At 35.4% G+C, this 18,994-nt stretch overlaps 1 protein-coding gene across 1 annotated transcript in view; it reads right to left on the bottom strand.

The window, feature by feature from the left end:
• Positions 1 to 1,960: 1,960 nt before the first annotated feature.
• The window catches only part of LOC115450561 (ATP-binding cassette sub-family G member 1), a 91,970-nt gene continuing 74,936 nt past the window's right edge, over positions 1,961 to 18,994 (bottom strand). The window contains exons 5-11 of the mRNA XM_030178619.2: positions 15,404 to 15,563; positions 9,001 to 9,188; positions 8,181 to 8,334; positions 7,325 to 7,493; positions 6,932 to 7,032; positions 5,104 to 5,259; positions 1,961 to 4,728 (exon numbers count right to left, since the gene is read on the bottom strand). Of these exons, the coding sequence (XP_030034479.1) occupies positions 4,339 to 4,728; positions 5,104 to 5,259; positions 6,932 to 7,032; positions 7,325 to 7,493; positions 8,181 to 8,334; positions 9,001 to 9,188; positions 15,404 to 15,563 (1,318 nt within the window). The 3' untranslated portion in view covers positions 1,961 to 4,338. The remainder of the gene's footprint in view (positions 4,729 to 5,103; positions 5,260 to 6,931; positions 7,033 to 7,324; positions 7,494 to 8,180; positions 8,335 to 9,000; positions 9,189 to 15,403; positions 15,564 to 18,994) is intronic.

The raw sequence follows: 18,994 nt of genomic DNA on the forward strand, positions 1-18,994 counted from the left end.
CGTGAGAGCAAATTACTGGATAAAAGTACCCCACGTGTTAATGCAGAATATGATCTACTCGTGTGCCAAATTTTAACTAAATCCGTTCAGCTGTTTCTGAATTTACTTTTAACAAACATTCAAACGTTTTGACAAGCTCCCCTATTAATTATATTAATAAAGGAAAAATAAGATTTAAAAAAAATTGAACTGACTGCAACAGGAGGAGTTTAATTAAATCGTCTTAATTTATTTCTGATTATTTTTTATGTTATAACACCTTTGTAAATAAATTGACAAAATTATAAAAAGTATTAGGTATGATAAAAAAGCGGCGATAGCCTAGTTGGGTGTGGAACGGACTGCCAAGACCAATGTTCGCAGGTTCAAATCCCAAGAGCACACACCTCTGACTTTTCTAAAAATCATGTGTGTATTCTTTGTGAATTTATCGTTCGCTTTAACGGTGAAGGAAAACATCGTGAGGAAACCTGCACATCTGAGAAGTTCTTTATAGGAATTTCGAAGGTGTGTGAAGTCTACCAATCTGCACTAGGCCAGCGTGGTGGACTAAGGCCTAATCCCTCAGTAGTAGAGGAGGCCCGTGCTCAGCAGTGGGCAAGTATATAATACAGGGCTGATATTATTATTATTATTACTAGCTTTTGCTCGCGGCTTCGCCCGCGTGAAGGTGTTTTCCAGGATAAAATTCCACTGTTTGATAAAAGTCTTGCTACATATTTTCCCGGTACTTATAGGTTCAAACTAATTTTATCCCCAATCTATAATTTCAGTTCAATCAGTCGAAAATCTAAGAACATTTATACAAACTTTCATCCCCTATTTTATCCCCTTAAGGGTAGAATTTATCAAAATCCTTTCTTAGGGGATGCCTACGTCATAGTAGCTTTATGCATGTAAGATCGGGCTAAGGCCCGATCCGTCCAATGGTTTGGGCTGTTCCTTGATATATCACTGTCAGTCACCTTTGAGTTATATATTATATTAACAACTGAAGTTAGCTAAAATTGAGTTTCTCGAAGCCGACCACTATTTATGTACTATGTATTTTGAGACTATGCAATTTTGTCGCGTTCGCGATTCACTTTCACTTTTGTTGAGTTTCAGAACGCGATATTAGATCCTCCAACGCGCACGCGAATTTGAACTTTATGCAGCGGTAATAAATTACAAATTGACTCTCCATTTTATTTAGAAAACGTTTGTATGGGAAATAGAAAAATGCTGTTTTGAGGATTTTCCCGGCAATTATTCGAATTTTTCTCACCTTTTAAATCTTCCCTAGACCTCCACGAATAATTCAAGACCAAGATAAGATAAATCCGTTCAGCCGTTCTCGAGTTTTAGCGAGACTAACGAACAGCAATTCATTTTTATATATATAGATTAGGTATAAACGTGTCACATGTATCTCGCGTCTTATTTCCATTTCATATGTTAGGCTGTTGACACAAATGAGTCCCAAAGAGATGAGCCGTGTAGTGGCGTTGTGCTGAGACGCTCTCGACTCCCCGGAACCGTTTCACGTGCGCAAGAGCAGGCCACCGCTGGTTTTAGTCGATAATTGGTAGGAACCTGAAGGGGTTAAATGCCCTCTCGGTCGGAAGGCCGGTGAGTCCGACATAACTATTCTTCCGCTCTTCAGGTTCAAGAATGGCATCCATTATAATAATCCTCGCTGAAATTTCGGCCACGGCGGCCAATCTTAACGTAGGAGATATTCTAGTGTTTGCGTAATACACAAGCACTCTGTTCCTTCACTCTGTAGTCCGGTGAGACATGACCGAAAATCTATAACATGGATTTTAACTGTGGGAGAAAAAATAGGCTGTTGACACAAGAAAATACACATGATATGGTCTCATGTTAGAAATACGTCTCCATTCCAACCTTAAGGCCTAATACATTTAAATGGAAAATATTTTTTACGAGGAAATTTTAAAGAAAACGATCTATTTATAAAATATATTATTTAATAAATACCATTGGCCACATAACACGTACATACTATTGGTAAATAAAGATCATTTTTCTTTGGGGATACCCATAAATTAAATCACACCTTAAGAGGGGGTCATCTAAGTGACACTGAGAAGGGAGCGGGAGAGTCAAGTTTGGTGACGTCACGTGGCAAAAAGATGGGTCCCGTAAATATGACCACGTGTCATAAGAACATGGTCAAAAATGACATTCGTGTGATGTAATTTATGGAAGCGACCTTAGGGACGGAACATTATATTTCAATTGGTTAAAATAAACGATACGACAGCCTTACATAGTGGATAAGTGGCTGTGAAACAAGAGCACAGGTTTGACTCCTGCCCTGGTCTTCGCGAATCTGGTAAAATTAGATTAGTCCATTTTTTTACTTTTAACTTTTGAATTTCATACGGTTGAAATTTATTCGTAGGAAAAACGCATACCTCTTAGGATCTGCGTTGAATATTTCACGATAAAACTACGATTTCTGGAATTCAGGTGAAACAAAAAACACCCAAAAATATAGCAATACGATGCAACATATTTAATTCGTGTCACAATGAAATACTTTCAACACATTATTTTTATAATATTCGTCCCAAAACAATTTTTATAAATTGTTACCTTAATTATCACAGATATAAAATATATTTACACAGAGAATAAAGACAGATTGTTTCAAACTACTTACTAACTTGTATGCACGTGACGTTTTTTCAGCTATGTATGTGCACATAGGCTCTTAGTTTTTTTATCCTGGCACAGCGAATTGTCTCCACTACACCTGATGGTAAGTGGAGTGGAGTCCAATACAATGTCGACTGACGATAGATGATTACCCCTCGGCAGTCGACACAATTATGCCGGTCAGTTGGAACCGGATATACACAGGCTGATCCCGGAACGAGACACTTACATGGGCCACTGTGGCGGATTTTAAAGCCTTGTGTACGGTGGTCGCTATCTGGACGGGTATGAAATATATCCTACCTCCAGTTAAAGCAGCTTTATTATGAAGGATTGGTTCACGAAATTTATAATTATATTACGACTTAACAAATTTAATCTGTAATAAAACCGGTAAAAAGGTACATTTACGAATACAATGCTCGTCACGCATAGTTTAATATTGAATTAATTTGAAACAATCTGTCCTTGGTCAAAGTTACGAAGGAATTCACACAATAAATTATATTTCAACAAACTTTATAAAACATAACATCACGCATTTTATCCCCGAAGGGGTATGCAGAGGCGCAACTAGGGCACCCACTTTTCGCCAAGTATGTTCCGTCCCATGATGTGATAGGGGGCGAGCCTATCGCCATATCGGGCACAAATTCCAGACTCCGGACTGATACCGAGCAGAAAAACCCAAATATCACTTTGCCCGACCCGGGATTCGAACCCAGGACCTCAGAGCGCTATTGTACCGGACGTGCAATACAACTACGCCACCGAGGCAGTCAAACTATATAGTATAACAAACTTTATAAAAATGTGTTATTATTTCCATTAAATAAAAAACAAATAGTCTACTTTGTTAAAAGTTATGCGTAGTCTAACATTAATAAAAACGTGTAGAATTAAGAACCTCCATTTATTTCGTCAGTTAAAAAGACTGACTAAATTACAAAAATAAAAAAAAAATATATAATAAAAATATCTTTGTATTTCTCAAGACTAAAGGTCAGGTTACCAGTTATTCAATACAAATCTTTAAACATTATAAACCGCAGGATGTTCACTGCCAAACAAGGGTCTCCGTTAAAGATCTCCAGATCAACCTATTGGAAGCGACCCGCATCCAGCGACCTCCTGCGATTTAGTTATATTAATTTAAATCTTTAGTTGAGATTAAATACCATCACGTCTACAAAAATAGATAACTCAAAATCAATCGCATTTAGGCCACTACCACACGAGACAATCAGTGCGAAGTTGTGACCTAACCTCAATAAATAACTTCTCTACGTGGTGCCTTTGGTAGCAAATGCTATAACAGAGGCCGTAACCAAGATACCTTACTACAATCGTTAACGCTAATAATATAAAAAATGTATGGGTCTAACATATCTTATCGATAAGTCTATCTCTAGTTAATATTCGCATACACAACGTTAGCGTTAACGATTGAAAATCATCTAGGCTACGAACTCATGAAATGCGACAAACTGCAAACACTGCATACACATTATATCAGAGGTTTAATAAAGACAGCTAGTCGCGACCTTATCGTCTGATGTGATCGTGGCTTAAATATTTAAAAAAAATAAATTAATTACAATTTCCGTACATTACAAACGTATTCAATATCATCAATAGTAACAATTCATAAACCAAAAAAAACACTACCTATTATCTATGTTTTAAAAACTTACTAATATAACTTAAGAATTTATTTGAAAACTCAGCAGTCAATCGATATCGTAACGCAAAATACGCTAAAACCCTATGAACTACAGTAAACGCTAGGAGACCTATAATCTGGATGTAATAGTGATCGTTAGTCATACCTAGGTCTCTGAGGAGCAGCCTAGGATCAGAATACAGGCAGAATTCCATGGAGCAGTCCAAATAGGCTCTTTGTTCGTACAGAGCTAAGGATAATCCTGTAAGACCGTAGCGAAGGTATGAGGCGGACATCAGAGCCTTCATGCTCCCTTCGATGTACGGTCCAAAGCCCATACCATAGCAGCATAGAGCGAGGAGTGGAGATACTAGTGCAGGACCCATTATGGAACCATTCTGTAAAAAAGCTGGCATTGTAAGTACAATCAGTGAAAATCTAATGAAGGCCGGTATTTTTCTGGTGCCCATTGACCGATACCATCTCTTATTGGACTATAATTTTAATGAAAATGTATTTCAGTTGTGATCAGGCAAGGTATTTTGCTGGCAGTAGTACAAATATACGGCATGTCCAACTAAGGACGTCGGATTCTATTACTTCGTCACAAGTTCTCTCGTTAGGACAAAAAATTAGGTAACTCAAAAAATGAATTACTCACCATCGGCGGGTGATTAATTTTATTTTTATATGCATTTATATCTTTAAGATATGATATATAAAAATGTAAAAAAATAATAATTTCAAACTAAATGTATAAAAATTATACTCACAGTAACACTAAACGCAGAACCGATCGCCAGACCGAGTCCCTCAGAACACGTGGCAGTCATCAACCCAATAACTGAGAAGAGAATGAACCGGTTCCACTCTAGCAACTGGCCTGACATCAGATAAGTAATCACTAGGAAAAGGACTCCAAGGCCGAACTGGAAAATAAATTAATATATTTTTAATTAAGTTCCACAATTGCCAGATAACAATTATCCACGGAATAAATTATTACTTTCCTAACGGCCGATTGTAATAAACAACCCTAATTTTAATTTTCGATCTCATACCGAGAATAATACAATAAAAATAAATCATTTTGTGAGCATGTCAAAAAACTGTTCTGAATGGTCCATTTTCGCGATCGATCGAAAAAAATATCGGGATCATTTACCGGAAACTGCGCGGTAAATAGGTACCTAATACAAAAAAATTGCCTATTTATAGGTTTGTAATACAATATGTATGTTTATAAAATTATATATAAGTGCTTATTTAGTCGTATCTAATGTACAACTGGTTGTTTTCCTTAATAAAATAAAATAACAATTTATTTTGAACCGACTCCAAATGAGGTTATCTATTTGTCGTAAAATAAAAATTATGTTTTTTTTGCGTAATTCGATTTAAATGATTCTTTTTGCATTGGATTTAGTATAACTTTGAAACGGTCACATCGCATAAGACATTGGACTTCGAAGAAGCAGAAGGGAACTCTTCCAAATCAAATAGTAGATAGATTCGTTTCCATAGTATAATTTCAATTAGGGCATAGGTTTAAAGAAGACAATCTAGTCTTAACGTAATTTAGTACTTAAGTATTGTTTATAATGTTTGTGTTCTGTGCTACGTTTTTTGATAAATAAATAAAAAATAGGATTTTAATGTTTTTTTGTTCAATATAGCTTCAACATACTACAGTAATAAAAATATTGTGGGTTGATCTTGAACATTAAATGAATATGCAACAGGTATTCCTTAAAATATATAAAACGAGATTTTTTTTGTAATAGGTACGATTAGCCGTATTTTATAACTAATAACAGCTAAAAATAAAAATTTTACCGAAAAAAAACCGACTGTAAGAACTACTACAACCCATAATTACGTACTGAACTTTATTTTTACTTCAAGTCATGTAATCTTACCAATTCGTGTTTTTATGTGTATACGCACATTATTTTTTTTGGAGCCAGTGTCAAATATAAATTACCTAAGCTAAGTAACAACGAAACATGCAAAAACAATGTTAAAGTTAAATATTTTTTTGTATTGTCGTATTTGAAGACTTTTTTTATTCATTTGCATTACATTTCAATTGATTATTTAAGTCTGGCATTAGAATGTTGTTTTCTTAATACTTAGAAGTATGCCTAGCAACAGCATCGTCATTTACATTTTTGGTGGTAGGTCTCTCATATGTGAGAGCTTGCCTGGGTAGGTACCACCGCAATGTCTATTTCTGCCGCCAAGCAGCAGTGTGTAGTCACTGTTGTGTTCCGGTTTGAAGGACATTGTAAGCAGTGTAACTACTGGACATGATGAGACTTAACATCTCATGTCTCAGGATGGCGAGCGCAGTGGAATACCAAACAATACGTTGTAATTCAAGGTATTGTATGGTGTTTCTACTGTTCATGGGCGGTCGTATCGCTTACCATCAGGTGAACGGCAAGCTCGTCATTAAATGTAAATAATAATCATAGAATCTGTATGTTACGTACTCTATCATTACTCCACTGATCGCACTGAGATAGTATTATATGTGATCTAAATATGCTATCATTGATGGTCTTTTTGTAACAAGTATTGTGTAGTGTTGTAACTTACCATGACTGGTACAGTGGCAAATGACAGCGCAGCGTAGTAAGCCTTGAGGCTGTACCAACGATTGAAATATTCGCGACGGATTAACCGTACTTCCATTGGAACTGTAATGGTAAAATTAGGAATTGTTATTTTATTTTCCGTCCCTGTAAGCCTAATTCACATTGAACAGTTCACCCCAAAATGAACTGAAAAAATTCAAAACTTCCAGCCACTTCTACACATGAATGTCAATCGAAATATTCTTTATTATATATATAAAATAAGTTTGTGAAAAAAAATATTTTGGACGCAAAGGTAAAAAACGATTTGAATTTTTGAATTCGTTAAATTACTTTTGTCACTGTGTTTGGTTTGTCAATATAGCTAGACTGAAACAGATAAAACTATACTTACACAACAGAATAGGGATCATAATGTAAGTGTACATGAAGAAAACTAGGCAACTGAGGCAGAATTTGAAGTTGGCGATCGGTGATGCGCCGTCGTTGCCTATACCGAAGAATATACTGCCCAGCAGCACTGCTGAAGTGACATGGTGAATCAGTTGGATCCAGAGACTGATCTGAAAAACAATCACGTTGATTCAATGGCCGTATACTTGAACTGCGATACCGCTGGTTCTTTTGCTTTCCAAATTCCGATCTTCATACTTTTAGTATTATATATCATATAATGAATTTTTTTTTGAGAATAAATATTCTTTAACCACAAATTCCAATCAAAAATATGTTAAAACATTTTTAAATAATAGTTTATTTCAGACAATATTCATGTTACATTATGTGTAAAACTATACAAATATGGCCACAAGAGAATACACACTGTAGATCCCCTGGTTAAATCTATATCTTGGGGTCAGTGTTTTTGAATGAGAGACTACATACTGTCATTGACTTTTAGTATTTTTTTTTGTTATTAATAAAATTTGTTTGCTTCGAATTGGAACTCTCAAAGGGGGTAAGTTAAAAGGCCGGTCGTAAAGAGGTCAAATCATCTCTTCAACATTTACAACAAAGTGTATTGCCTCGATCACAAGTTGCAAAAAAAGGCAAGTGAAAAAACATCGAGAATTTCTTCTCAGTCCGGAGTCTAGACTTGTGTTCGATGGGGCTCGCCTCCTATCATATAATGGAACGGAATGTACATAGCGAAAAGTGGGTGCCCGTGTTGCATCTTCGCCTTCGTCTTCGGGGATAACGACGTGATGTGATTGTTATTTTGTTTTAAAAAATAAAATTAGTTTACTTACGGAATTTCTCTTAGTCTGTACAAACATTCGTTTAGACAATATCGAGAATTGTGTAATGAATGTTGTTGGAAATTCCATTTTCTGCGTTTGTTCTTTGGCGACGTGTTCGCCGAATATCCTCTGGATCGACTCGTCTGAGTGCAGCACCGGTTTCCTGCAAATTTCGCAATGTATATTTATATATACGTATGTTTCATTACCAGATATATTACAAAGAAGGTAATCAAACCCTCTATTAACGGTGAAGGAAAACATCGTGAGGAAACCTGCACATCTGAGAAGTTCTCTATAGGAATTTCGAAGGTGTGTGAAGTCTACCAATCCGCACGAGGCCAGCGTGGTGTACTAAGGCCTAATCCCTCTCAGAGGTAGGGGAGGCCCGTGCTCAGCAGTGGGGCAGTATATAATACAGGGCTGATATTATTATTATTATATTATTAATCAAACCCACAAAATATAAAATAACCTATAGTAAAATTGTCCCATTTGTTATAAATGTCCAAAAAATCAACAAAAAAAAAGCAGTAAGCCGCTATTTTCTTAAAACTATAGATTTTCAATTATATCGTTTTTAAGCCGACTATATTAAGCAAATGGGATTTACGCAGAAATTGTCAAAAAGGTGTTTCGACAAATATGTTTAAAGGATGTCTTTGTCACTTATAAAAAAAGGAAAATTCTTTCGTTTTTATGATAGAGGGCAAACGAGAATACGATTCACCTGATAGTAAGCGATCACGCCCATGATACTTATATCAAACTTTCGCATTTATAATATTAGTATGTGTAAAGCATCAACTCAAAACGTTAGGCATTGTACCTTCCACCCCTGGTCGTTAATCGATCTAGTTTCCTGCAGAGTTTCCCATTCTGGCACAGTTCTGTCATCTGAGCTGCCGATTCCCCATCTCCCAGTAGTGTCTCCAGAACGAAGTCTGCTGGGTTGTGTGTGGTTGGACACACGTGGCCAACTTCAGACAGAAACGGGACTAGGAGAGGAGCGGCGCCCTGTGGACAAAATTAATTTATCGTAAGTAGATGCAGTTTCGCCCGTGTAAAAGGTTTTAACCGATATCAAAAAAAGGAGGAGGTTATTAATTTGACTTGTAGTTTATTTTCTTAATAAACATCTTTCGTAATAAATCACAAGAAACTTCGTTTAACAGTTTTAGTATTTACTTCTAACAAACATTTAAAAAATTACAACATTTTCTAATATCTATTTGAAGCATGTATGTTAGGGTAAAGTATTAAAGCAGTTACATGTACATACATCGTTTTGATAAAATTATAATATAATAATCTATATATATATAAAAATGTATCGCTATTTCCCTTGGTCATCGCATCACGCATGAACGGATGGAACAATTTCGCTAATTCTTTTTTTATAATATTCCTTGAAGGACGTGGATGGTTCTTATGGAGAGAAAATTTTAAATTGCCTGAAAAAGTCTAAAAACAACACTTTTTTATATTCCCATACAAAAGATTCGTAATAAAACTCAAGTCAATTTGAACTTTAATAGCATACCATAAAGTTTAAGTGTTAGTGGAGGGGTTCCGGGAAGGCAAAACAATTGAGTGACATGTCGACTGTTAGGCGGTACGAGGTTCGCCGGGTCAGCTAGTCGATTATAAAAAACCGGTGTAAAAGAATATTTCAAAATTAGAACTAATAAACCTCAGAACATAGACTCAACCTCACGTCAACTGCAGTGCAATATGCGTTAACGTAAACCCAACGCAAATACTTTTATACGTAATGCATAATAGAATACTTATACTGAAAAAAAATTACAAAGGACCCTTCACATTCTCCCTTCTAATAACGCGAAATATTGTTGCCAAGTCTTAATGACGACGAAAACGTACTCAAGTTCAAAGGTTCACCTCTGACATAACGCTTAATGACCTTTTAGTATAAGATGACAAAATACATAAACTTAACGGCTAAACACACGTGTTTAACCCTAAAATGGCACGATATTCTGTCATAATTTATGCAGATCGTTTTCACTTAACCCGTGCGTGAATAACCCTCCACGTAAAATGTTTTATGAAACCGTTACGATGTCTAGTATTAAAAAACTTTTGTGATAACCCTATAGTTTATTATAGATTTGTATAAATGTTTTATAAGTATTATTCATCGATTAAATTCATTGAAGATGCGTTTGAAGACATATTACAAAGAGAAAACTTTATTAATGACTCTTTGGAGTTTGATGGTCTTTCTAATTCATATTACCATTGTGGGTGCAATGTTTATTGTTTTCAGATACTGAGCTTTACTCCTTGGTGTCTTACAATGCGTGCTGTCCATCCTGGACACTATCTGGCCTGAAGATATATTAGTATCGAGGTACTAATTGAGGAAATTGTACGACAGCCTTTGATTAGTTTTGAGGTGAAAACAAACAGAGTATCGCCGCAAGTCATCTTTAGATAAGTCTATGTCAACACTTAAAACTTCAATGATAATATTGACAAATTATCCAGAAAATAATTTACGATTCTTGGCACTAGTCAACAATTTCCATCCAAAAAATAGTCTAGGCGTATCTAAGATCATCGAAGAGTACGCGCCTCCCTCCGAATTAATTGTAGACTGTTTAGAATTGCATTAAAAAGCAAAGGTGATAAAACAAAACTGTCAGGCTGTCCAAACCCAGAAACTAACACCGCTACCAAAAGAGTAAAGGCTGTGAAAAAACCAATAACCCATTCAAAAAACTACGCGCCTACCTAAAAACACCACGCCAAGGAACGATAAATCCCAAACTAAAACAAGTCGATAAGGAAATATGAAAATTGTAAGACGAAAGTTATGAAGGTGTAGTTGCAAAGAGGATCGTTTCACTTCACTAAAAGCCGATGAGTAGTTTCGCGCAACGAGTTAGGGATGCCAGTCATACGATATTTTATGGCGCGCGTCGGTTTTGTAAGACCGATATCGATAAAATTGTTATATTGAGCTTGCGTACACGATTTTATGGATTTTTGTATGTTAAAGTTTAGTGAGAAAGGAATCTGCGCTCAGTAGTAAAATGTAGTTTGTATGTAAAATTATCGTCAATTATAAAGAGGTGGGTTTTTTTTTATATCATGGAGTTTATTGATTGTATATTGTGGAAAATATGCATTACTTACATTATAGTAGTTATAATTCAGCTTTTGGAGAGATAAATAACTATGTTAACTGATGAGGATGGAGTATTGCCAAGATCAGAACTAATGTTTGTGTCGTATAGAAACACCCGAAACGATATGTGTACTTCTAATCGCATAAATGTTAAAGGTTAAAAATACGTTCTTCTATATCCATCTTTTTCATTTTGAATACATTTTGATTTATCCGGCCATGGCCAAGGGACCCCGCTTTACTTGATGGTAAGTGAACTGGAGTCCACATAGTGTTAGGTGACGAGATATGTCTATTTCCCGCCAGTCGACACAATTATGGCGGCCTGTTCAAAACAATTTGTTTGATGCATTTTTTACTGTCCCATCTGGATTCTAACTTTACGATAGATGTGTGATAATAAAAAATGACGTTTGTGTTTACATCGATAAGCACCTTAACATTAACCCAACACTACAAAATATAAACGATATTTAAGAAGAAAACTTTGGTGGTAAATAACTTGTATTTTATAGTAAGTTTAACAAGAGCTTCTCTTGATATTGTTTCACAATATTTTATACAATTTAATAACTATGACTATGTTTATTTTTCATTAGCTTCGCTATTTAACTAGATTTATATATACAATTGCTTATTACAAAGCTGATACTTTTGACTATTTGCGTAAATACTGGTACAATATCTTTAATTTCTCCGGTAATTGAAAGCTACGTTAGCCTTGAGTATTATAGATCTCTCTTTTCCCGGGAAAATATATCTACGTGAACAGCAGCAGAAGTTGTCTATTATGCTATGTGGATGACACAGCAATTGTGTTTCATGGCCAAAAATGCAAAGATGCTAAGCAAGTCGCAGAAAAAGGGCTACAATTAGTCTATAGTTGGCTTCATCTAATAATCTCCTTCCTTAAACACAGATAAAACTAAATCCATAAACTTTAACAAGACAGCAAAATCCCAGCCACCATCTTTGATCTCAGAATTCATACATGCAACCCTACTCTCTCTTTAACATGTCAGTGCAATGAGATTCGAATATTAACTTAGGTCTTCTTTTTTTTCGTCCGGTCAATAAATTTTCTAAAGTTCAAGAAATTCAATTAAACATCTATTCACGACTTTACTGCCACTGCGTGTTAATAATAATTTGCATGTAGGATATATTTTATATCCGCTCGGATAGCGACCGTCGTACTCAAGGTTTTAAAACCCGGCATAGTGGCCCACGTAAGTGTGTCGCGTTCCGGGATCAGCCTGTGTATATCCGGTTCCAACAGGCCGGCATAATTGTGTCGACTGTCGAAGGGTAATCATCTCTCGTCAGTCGATATTCTATTGGATCACACCACTTACCATCAGGTGCACTGGAGTCGCTTTGCCGCACTCGTAAAAAAAAAAGCTTTAGTAATAAGCAAGTAGACAGTCATCATTGCGTGAATTACTTATAATTTAGCTGTTTACAATTATTTCCAACTCCTTTTCATTATACTATTTAATTAATTTCCTAGCAGGTTAAAGACGTAAGACGTTTTTAGACTCCTCTTTAGAGCTCGATGTCATTAAAATATCGGTCCTGGCTTCCAGGTGCGAGAATGGGATAATCTTTATTTTCTACTAACATAAGTACGAGTTTTCGTGAAGTTAAAAGGTTGTAAATAAATTTTTCTGTGTTCAAGAAAAATGACAAAAACATGAAAACATTTTGCAGTGTAGACTAGTGTTTTGGTACTACTTATCTCATTTGAAAATTCATTTAATTATTCAAGAACTTTCATGATAGGGTTTTTTCATCAAATTCTTGGAGCATGTCTTATTCTATTTGAAAGTTTGGACATCTTTAACTGCGGTGTCCGAAACGATATCCGCAGAGCTTGTAAAACTTGAGACTTTCAATATTCAAATTAAAACAGAAGTAGGTTATTTTTTCTTATTGAATACAAACAAATCTTTAAAATTTTATCGTGAAAACTGATCGTTCTGATTTTAATTTTCTGTCACTGGGTCAGCTGCCAGAATTATTATTGGATGCTACTAGTTTTCCTGACATAACAACCGATATCTGTCATTCGCAGTTTATGAGTTATCTCTGTAGTTAGTAAATGATTATCTTCATATTGATTTTAATTATATTTTAGCAAACATATATGATATAGGATTTTAGATTGGCCGAAGCTGAAAGTAATGAAAGTGGCTGTTTCATTTGCAAATGGCCATAAATGGTGCTTAGTAAAGGCTGAATGGGAGTTTGTTCGGTAGTTCTAATTGACTTTACGTGGTTTCGAGGGAAATGTAAGATGGATGTTAGTCTAGGGTTCTAGGTTAGGTATGTGCTGAGAAGAGCTCTCAGGGATTACGTTAAGTGCATTAGAAAGAGTGATGAGGTTTCATGCTCAACCAATGCAACTTACGTCGCAAGACCAGTGATTAAATTAAACAATTATAATGAAATAAGGAATGTGTAAATAAAAATATCGACGAAATGGATGTGAATGATGAAATGACGGATGAGCAAAATATATACTAACTGACTCGGCAGTAAATGAAATGGAAGCAGGTAAATAAAGTATTATGATGAAATGTCGGAGAATAATTTAACTTAGAGCGGAGCGGAGAAACTTAATGGGTATACAATATTTGTTAGTGGCATCCAAACTAAGCTGCGTTTATGTCTTGAGCTTCCATAATACACGTTAAAACGATAATAATTCGCATACAGAAAACAATACAATTTCCAGCATTTTACTGTGAGCCATAATTTATAAATATAATTGAAATGGAAATTAGTTGAATAAATAATAATGTAACCAAAATTTCGAGCACAAACTATTAAAAACAAATTATCAATCTAAAAATCATGCTGACAGAATGTCTTTGATATAATTCGAGCTTATCATGTCAGAATCTAATTGGTTCATTGAATATGATAATCAGCGAGCATTGGTATTACCCGGATAATTCGTTACAAAACTTTGATTGATTGGCATCTTTTGTTGCCGGGAGTTGTTAATTAGTTCGCGTAGAGACAATCAAACTTTTAGAATCATTACATTTTGCGGGCGACAGTTCTCTCGAACGTTCGATTAATGGGTATTTTAAAACTTGATTATAGAATTAGTGATGGGTTTGAAATTTGTGATTATTACTTTTTTTTTTCTTGTATTTTGTATTTTCGACTAGCTTGGTGGCGTTGTCGTATTGCTTGCACAGAACGACGACCGCTCAGATGTCGCGAGGTTGAATATCAGATCGGGAAAAAGTGACTTGGGTATTGCTTAGTATCACCGCGAAGTCTGAAATTTGTGCTCGATGTAGTAATAGTTTCTCTCTCTATCGCTTGGGATAGAATACACTTATGGCAAAAAGTGGACGCCATAATTATACCTCTGTCTAACCCTACAGGAATAAAGGCGTGATGTGTGTGTGAGTTTTTAAATAAAGCTATTGGTGTCATGCGGCCGAAGCCGCGAGCGACGCCTAGTAAAAATATATATATTTTAGCTCAGATAGCAATTTCCTCATCACATCTTCAAGGCAGTATGGTCAAACCTTTATAGTTCTACGATTTGCAGCCAGTTTGACGTGAGCCCCGGTTCGGTGTAAACATGTTTTCACACAGGACTGTGACATGAAAAATGGATAACACAAAATTTTAACCTGAAAATAAAATTAATCGTTTGGCACTAACACAAACGCGACGAATTTTCATATTTTGGACACTGTTCTTTTAGTAGAACAAATCAATAAGTAAATAACAAACCTTTACCAGAGGTACTTCACAGTTAAAATTATTAGGAATTAGGGATGTTTTGCTCGATAGTAAATTTTTGTAGGTTGAATCTAGGTGGTTCTAGAAGTATGACGTAATTTTGTACACAAGGCTTTTCTTCTAACGGACATCCGTAAATATCAAGAAAATTCCTTCCCAAGGACGTTAAATTCCCCATGTGTCTTCTTAAAAAGGGCCTAATTTTCTTTGTACTCACCTATTTTATATAAACAAACTATGTATAAAATGGCCACATCTGTTACCATATAAATACCACAAAATAAAAAAATATATAACTTTTACTAAATACCTGATAACAGCACATGCCTTTGGCGAGGACGTACACCCTGTCGAACAGAGTAAACAGGGACGCTGAGGGTTGATGAACTGTGCAAATGATCGTTCTTCCTTGGCGGGACAGCAGACGGAGTAACACCACCAGCTGGCGGATTGATACGATGTCCAAGCCTCTGTGGGATTGGTATTTATTTTTAATCTGACGCGCTAGATCGCCCAACACCTGACGGTAAGTGGAGTGGGGTCCAATAGTGTCGACTGACGTGTGTGTATGTCTCGTCAGTCGACATAATTATGCCGGCCTCTTGGAACCCGGATATGCACAGGCTGATTCCGGCACGCGACACACTTACGCGGTATACTATGGCTGATGTACGGTGGAGACTAGTTAAGTTAGCATCATTTATTTGTTTATATTTACAACATCTTTTTGCATGATGTACTGTAGATCTAAAGACTAATGGAATAAGATAATAAATTTCATGTAATATCAGCCCTGGGGAGGCAGTAACGATATAAGTTAATAATCGTTAAATCCTAACCATGCTATTTAATTGTCACTCCACTGTTAATTCGATTTTGACACTTAATTTCAGGATAATGGTATCACTGCCTAAACAGTTAACAATGATAAACATCCTTATAAATATATTACTAAGGGCTTTAACGGACACGTAGAAGTTTTCATAAATTTCCAGTGAATTCTGCCAAAATCTATGTGAATTATTTCGAACGATTGAATCTAGAGTCGTTTACTCACGTATAGAATTGAAAGGATGCTTAAAGTATAGGGTTGTCAGTTTGCTTGCTAAAAATCAGCGATATTTTGTTAGAGGGCGAATATAAATTGAAAATAAAATATCTTTATTTAAATAAAATATAGGTACAAATAAATGCCAGTAGTCCTCAAATAAGGCGGTACATGTGATTTGAGAAACGAATTAATTTATAAATCATACTTCCATACTTACTTATAGGTATCTATCTATACTCTTATATAAAGATGAAAAGATTTTGTTAATTTCAATTTTCAACGCGCTTATTTCAGGAACCACTGAATCGGACTGAAAACATCTTTTAGTTTTGGATAGCCCTTTGTTCGTAGAAGGCTATAGGCTATATATCATCACGCTATGACCAATAGGAGCGGAGCAGTATTGAAAAATGTTGCAAAAACGGGGAAAAAATATTAGTTTTGAGCGCTTCTGTTGCGTGCGCTGCGTAAACGGTTAAAGTTATTCAACAACCACTTGTGACGGAATTGTTCTTCTTAAAAAAAAACTATAAAATATATATTATAAAACAAAGACTCCAGCCACATCTGTCTGCCTGACTGAACGCCATAGACCATATGATATATTATATGCAAAAATGCAGTCTGCGAATCGTTCTAATAATAATTAGATTCCTCATAAATTCTATATAAAGGAAAGCCGGCAAAAATCGGGTGATATGGAATCTTCGCCATTGCGACAGATTTTTATATCCCGGGAAAAATATAGCGGAATTTTTAACCCGGAATCTAAACTATTATATAAAGCTTTGTTTGTTTGTTCATTGGAACGCGCTAATCTCCGGAGTTATATGTTCGAATTGAAAAATTATTTCAGTGTTGGATTTCTTATTTATCGGGGAAGGCTAAGGGGTGTATAACACGCTATGCCCAGTAGGAGCGGAGCATCAATAAAAAATGTTGAAAAAACGCCATAAATTAATTCCTCTTGAGAACTTCCGTTGCGTACGCTCAGTAACCGATTAACGTTTCTATCCCGAGAAAATATTTAGCGTGACTTTTATAAAAGAAAACTTTCACTCGAGGGAGAAGTCGCGGTCAAAAGCTTATATTATCATACAACGCAATTCCTCTCCGCGCTATTTCTAATCGCAATAAACTCAAAAACTGCTACTTTTTATTTTGGGAAAATATGAAGATCGGGAATTTGATCCCAGAAAACTTTCTCCAAAAGTGATATTAATATAAAAGCAAAATAGTGAACGTTCCTATTGTTATATACGCTGATTATTAATAATTCCTTCTTTAATTGTACCTACATTTAGAATATTTTAAAAAAAATAATTTGCAACTGGCAACCCTAAGCTATCCCAGCTCATGAGTTACATGTAAACATTGGTAGGAAATGGTGGCCGCCACAATAAAATCCTACGGACCATGTACTAATACGAGTAATCAACTAAGATGTTTTATTGGATTCGCGAATACTAACTTTTGCTTCTGACTTGGTCCGTAAACATGTTCTTTGTTGGGATCAAAATAATGTGGATTTGATTAAATAAATAAAAATCAGTGAATGATCTGTTTTATACAAACCAGAAATGGTTTATTGACCATAATATATCAAAAACTAGATATAAAGCCCCTCCTGCTATTTAAATGTCCTTAAACACTATATCTACTCATAGAACCCGCGATTATTTAAAAAAATGGACTACAAGAATTCTTTTTTTTAAATCCAGTATACCTGAGGATCGGATTCGAGGCCCCAGCACTACAGTCGTATCGTAAAACAATTACGGCACTGTGGCATTCAATCAAGTATTCATAATTGTAGCTATAGAAACTCTAACTAATAATGTATTAACTATATTAATGCTGACTCCCTCCTAGCCAAATTTCGACATGACCGGAGAGAGATCAGGCGCAGGACCAACGGCTTTACGTGCTTTCCGAGGCACGGGGGTATCACACCGCCAACTTCCTGACTCCGAGCTGCGACTGAGTAATTTTTAAGATGGAAAAATCCAGTCACAATTATTTTGGCCCGACCCGGGATTCGAACCCAGGACCTCAGCGCGGCAGTTGTACTTGTACCGTGTACACTTACAACTACGCCACCGAGGCAGTCAACTATACTAATTAACTATATTAATACCTATACATAAATCTGTAACTGAACTGGTTATAGGAAAATGTATAATAGCATTGGGTGTTACGCCTTTAAAATAAATAAATCAAAGTTAAAAAAAACAGTCAGTCGACGCTACTTAGATCCTTGCAAATACTTCATGTAGTCTTTAGAAAGTAACGTTACCCAACGTTCGTATAAGGTACCTGCTACTACTACATTAAGGTTTGTCATAAATACTTTGAATTATATTCATAGTAATCGATTTTTATTACAATTAAATTGATTATAAAATAATATTCTCTAGTACTTGATCTTGATCAAAGGATTTGTCAAATCAAATAATAACCAGCTTAGCTTAACCTCTTAGCTACAAACTATTAATCTTTCAAATCCGAACACCGACAACAGAAATTGAATTGGTCTACGCATTGCTAATTGACTCTCGTCTTACGGCGAGGGTACTAAGAGTTATTTTAGCCTGTGATACTGAAATTGTATTAAATGGCTTGTTGCATCTCTATATTGCAGAAACTTAGCGAAAATAATCTAAAATAATTTAATTTAAATAGTAATTGAAAAAATGTGATTATATGTGAGTTTAGTAATTTAAAATATCAATTAAAGAATTTGTTAAGGACATTGTATATTTCATGTTACTGAATTAGCATATATGAAACAATGATAATATAATATAATTAGACTTATAAGCGAGTTTTGTTTATTGTAAATATACATCC

Source organism: Manduca sexta, chromosome 24 (assembly GCF_014839805.1).
Source record: "Manduca sexta isolate Smith_Timp_Sample1 chromosome 24, JHU_Msex_v1.0, whole genome shotgun sequence".
Taxonomy (NCBI): Eukaryota; Metazoa; Arthropoda; class Insecta; order Lepidoptera; family Sphingidae; genus Manduca; species Manduca sexta.